Below are 3,054 nucleotides of genomic sequence, written 5' to 3' on the forward strand. Positions count from 1 at the left end.
CCCCTCATCCCTCTTCACCTCTCCATCTTTCTCTCCGGCCCCGCATCGCCACCTGCACAGCTCCCAGCCCGAGCCTGGCCCCGGCCCGCCTCCCCCGCAACACACCTCCCTAGCCACGATACGACCCACCTGCCGACGCGGCCATTTCTCCACGGGGCCCCGCTCCAGCTATTTAAAGAGGAAATGTCATTTCGCTTCTCTTGCTCCCGGGTTCCGGCTCTTCTATGCTTCCCCTAGCCAATGGGGTGGCCTATGCATCCGGCTCCGCCCCTCGCTTCCGAATTCCGGGCGTTGATTGGTCAGAACGCGCGCAAGGCGCCTCGGGAAATGTAGTTTTATTGCCCCCGCTCCCGCGTGGTCCGGGTCGGGTGGAGACCAAAGCCGAGGATTCCTATTGGTCGGTTCTGGAGGAGGTGGAGAGCGGAGAGGCAGCCAGCCTGTGTCCTTGGGGCGCGCAGTCCCTGCCAGGAGAGGTAGTCCTCCAGCCCAGAGAGCTGTCATTCTGAGGGGCTGGGGCAGGGGAAGCTCTTAAAGGGCAAATTTCCCCATGTTAGGCCTCTCCCAGGGCCCCAGCTCATTTTTTGTTTTTTAATTTTATTCTTCATTCCCTAAACCTCCTGCCAATGACTAGCTTCCGGTATGAAAGCAGGCTGTGAAACCAGAAAAATTGGGAAATGGACAAGAGCGATGTTGTCCAAAAGATGCGAAGGAAATCTGACACCTCACCCTGCAGAAAAATATCAGGAGGCCCCAAAGCAACCCACCTCTGATGAGTCACCTGTGACACCCGATTGAAACCGCATCTCCTTGGCCCAGTGCGCTGGTTTCCGCAGATTCGCTTGGTTACCAGGCTGCTTGGGATCCTAACTCCCACTCACACCGTGCTTTCCTGGGACACCCAGAGAACACCTGTTCCACCTAAAGAGCACGTGGAAGGGTTAGGATACTAGGTGGGATTTCCTCTGAAGGAATATTGGAGCCAGGGAGGATTTCTGAATATGGGGCCTTAGAGGGGATCCTGTAATTTTTGAGTACTTAGCTTCCTCACCTGTGCATTGGGAATAACACTTCCTGTTCTTTCTGCTTCCTAGGCTGCAAGCTTTTTGAAAGGAAGTAGAAATTTTACTGTTGACATGTTTTGATTTACTTGTGTTTCTGGTATCTAAAAGGGTGGCTGGTACATTATAGGTACTTAATATTTCAAAAATAAATGTCAGGCACAAATGAACTAACATTGCAAATGCTCTTTCTAGCCCTTGGAAATGTAACGAAGTATTATCAGAGAATTGGGAAGAAATTTCTAGTAGAGATGGAGTTAGTCCATACTTGTAGTTTTTCTAACACAGAAAAGATTAAACAGTTGAACCTGATGAAGCATCTTGGAATTTAAGTTGTCATGAAGAAAGAGATAAAATGATGAAAAACAATCCAGTTCTTTCCCTTTGATCTCCCAAAAAAATGAAATGTAGAGTTACATTTAGAAAAATATAATTCCTTGTGAGTTAACAAGAATTGGTGTTTCCTGGGGCCGGGATGTATGGCTGTCGATAAGCACTTATAACTCCCCTTAATGAGCACCCTGCCTGCACAGTGCTGCATGGGTGAAATCAATAAATTGATTTAGCTTTTGTTACTCATAACTTTAAATTCCCTTTTCTACGAGTTGCTTTCTAACTTATGGAAATAGTGGGGGGTTCACTCACAATATTGATGGTATTAAGAAAGAAAATGGCATTAGTCATTGGGGTTGCCAGATTTAGCAAATAAAGGGACATGCTTTTAACATAGGAAACATTCAATCTTGTGAAGAATTTTTGTGAGTTCATTTGAGCAAAACTGTTGACAATTGCTGGGAAGCAAAATCTCAGCGGATTGAAGAAATGCTCCACAGAGTGGCAGTTTTGCACCTTGTTTTATGCATTATAATCAAAAGAGGAGACTAAATGGGTTACATGAAATCCATTGGTGATGGATTAGGGAGGTGGGAGAAAGCAAAGCAGGGAAACCTCTGGGACTGGATAAAAAGATGACAGACACATACTTCTTTTCTTTAGGTGGGTGTGTGATAATTAACAGTCAACAATTAATAACAATAAGGAGACTTGTGGATCTGCAGAGTGGTGCCTCTGCTTTGAGGGGTCCAGAAAAAGGGAAATTACTTTGACATTCCAATGATATGTTATCCTAGATCAGTGATGGCGAACCTATGACACGCGTGTCAGAGGTGACACGCGAACTCATTTTTTTGGTTGATTTTTCTTTGTTAAATGGCATTTAAATATATAAAAGAAATATCAAAAATATAAGACTTTTTTTTTTACTATGGTTGCAAATATCAAAAAATTTCTCTATGTGTCACGGCATCAGAGTTAAGTTAGGGTTTTTCAAAATGCTGACAGGCCGAGCTCAAAAGGTTCACCATCACTGTCCTAGATGCAAAAAGACAATAGGCAGGCTCAGTTAAGGTAGAGATTGACATTTGTCAGGGAAGATACTGGCCTAGGACATGACTACCCACCCTAAACTGCTTTTCAGTTTTAAAAAATTTTAATTTCAGTCCATCCTTTGAGGTTACTTTGGGCCTCTCGGTTTGCAAGGCTGCCAGGCAGGCCTTCCCTGAGTTAGTCAGGTTAGCAAGTGGTCCTTTTTCGTCCACACTTATTTGGGACATGCTTAAAGTAAATTATCATCTGTTATTGAAATGAAAATTTAATTTGGTGCTCTTATTTTACCTTGCAACCTATTCAAGCCTGTAAAAATAGAGGTTTTCTTTCGTGTTTTGGTTTTGTTGTAGCTATGCATCTCAGCCTAAGAAACTTGGCCAATTTTCTTTTTAATTCTCCCCTAGTTAATAAAGAGACTTGCAAATATTGTTTAGTTAACTAAAAGTTTTCTGATTTTTTTGACTGACAAAAATGTCTGAAGTTGGGGGTGGACAGAATACAAAAAACAACAACAATTAAAATAGAAATAGAAAAAAGCAATGCTGTAATTGCAAGGCTGCTGTTAGTGTGGCACTGTAAATGACTCTTTCTACCATCAGATAGACTTGCA

The 3,054-nt window shown here is 43.4% G+C and overlaps 1 protein-coding gene across 1 annotated transcript in view; it reads right to left on the reverse strand.

Annotated features, from left to right (window-relative positions):
• KBTBD8 (kelch repeat and BTB (POZ) domain containing 8) overlaps window positions 1–215 on the reverse strand; it is an 11,025-nt gene extending 10,810 nt beyond the window's left edge. Inside the window, exon 1 of the mRNA XM_006769948.2 lies at window positions 130–215. Within this exon, the coding sequence (XP_006770011.1) occupies window positions 130–145 (16 nt within the window). The 5' untranslated portion in view covers window positions 146–215. The remainder of the gene's footprint in view (window positions 1–129) is intronic.
• Between the last annotated feature and the right edge of the window lie 2,839 nt (window positions 216–3,054).

Source organism: Myotis davidii, unplaced genomic scaffold (assembly GCF_000327345.1).
Source record: "Myotis davidii unplaced genomic scaffold, ASM32734v1 scaffold821, whole genome shotgun sequence".
Lineage (NCBI taxonomy): Eukaryota > Metazoa > Chordata > Mammalia > Chiroptera > Vespertilionidae > Myotis > Myotis davidii.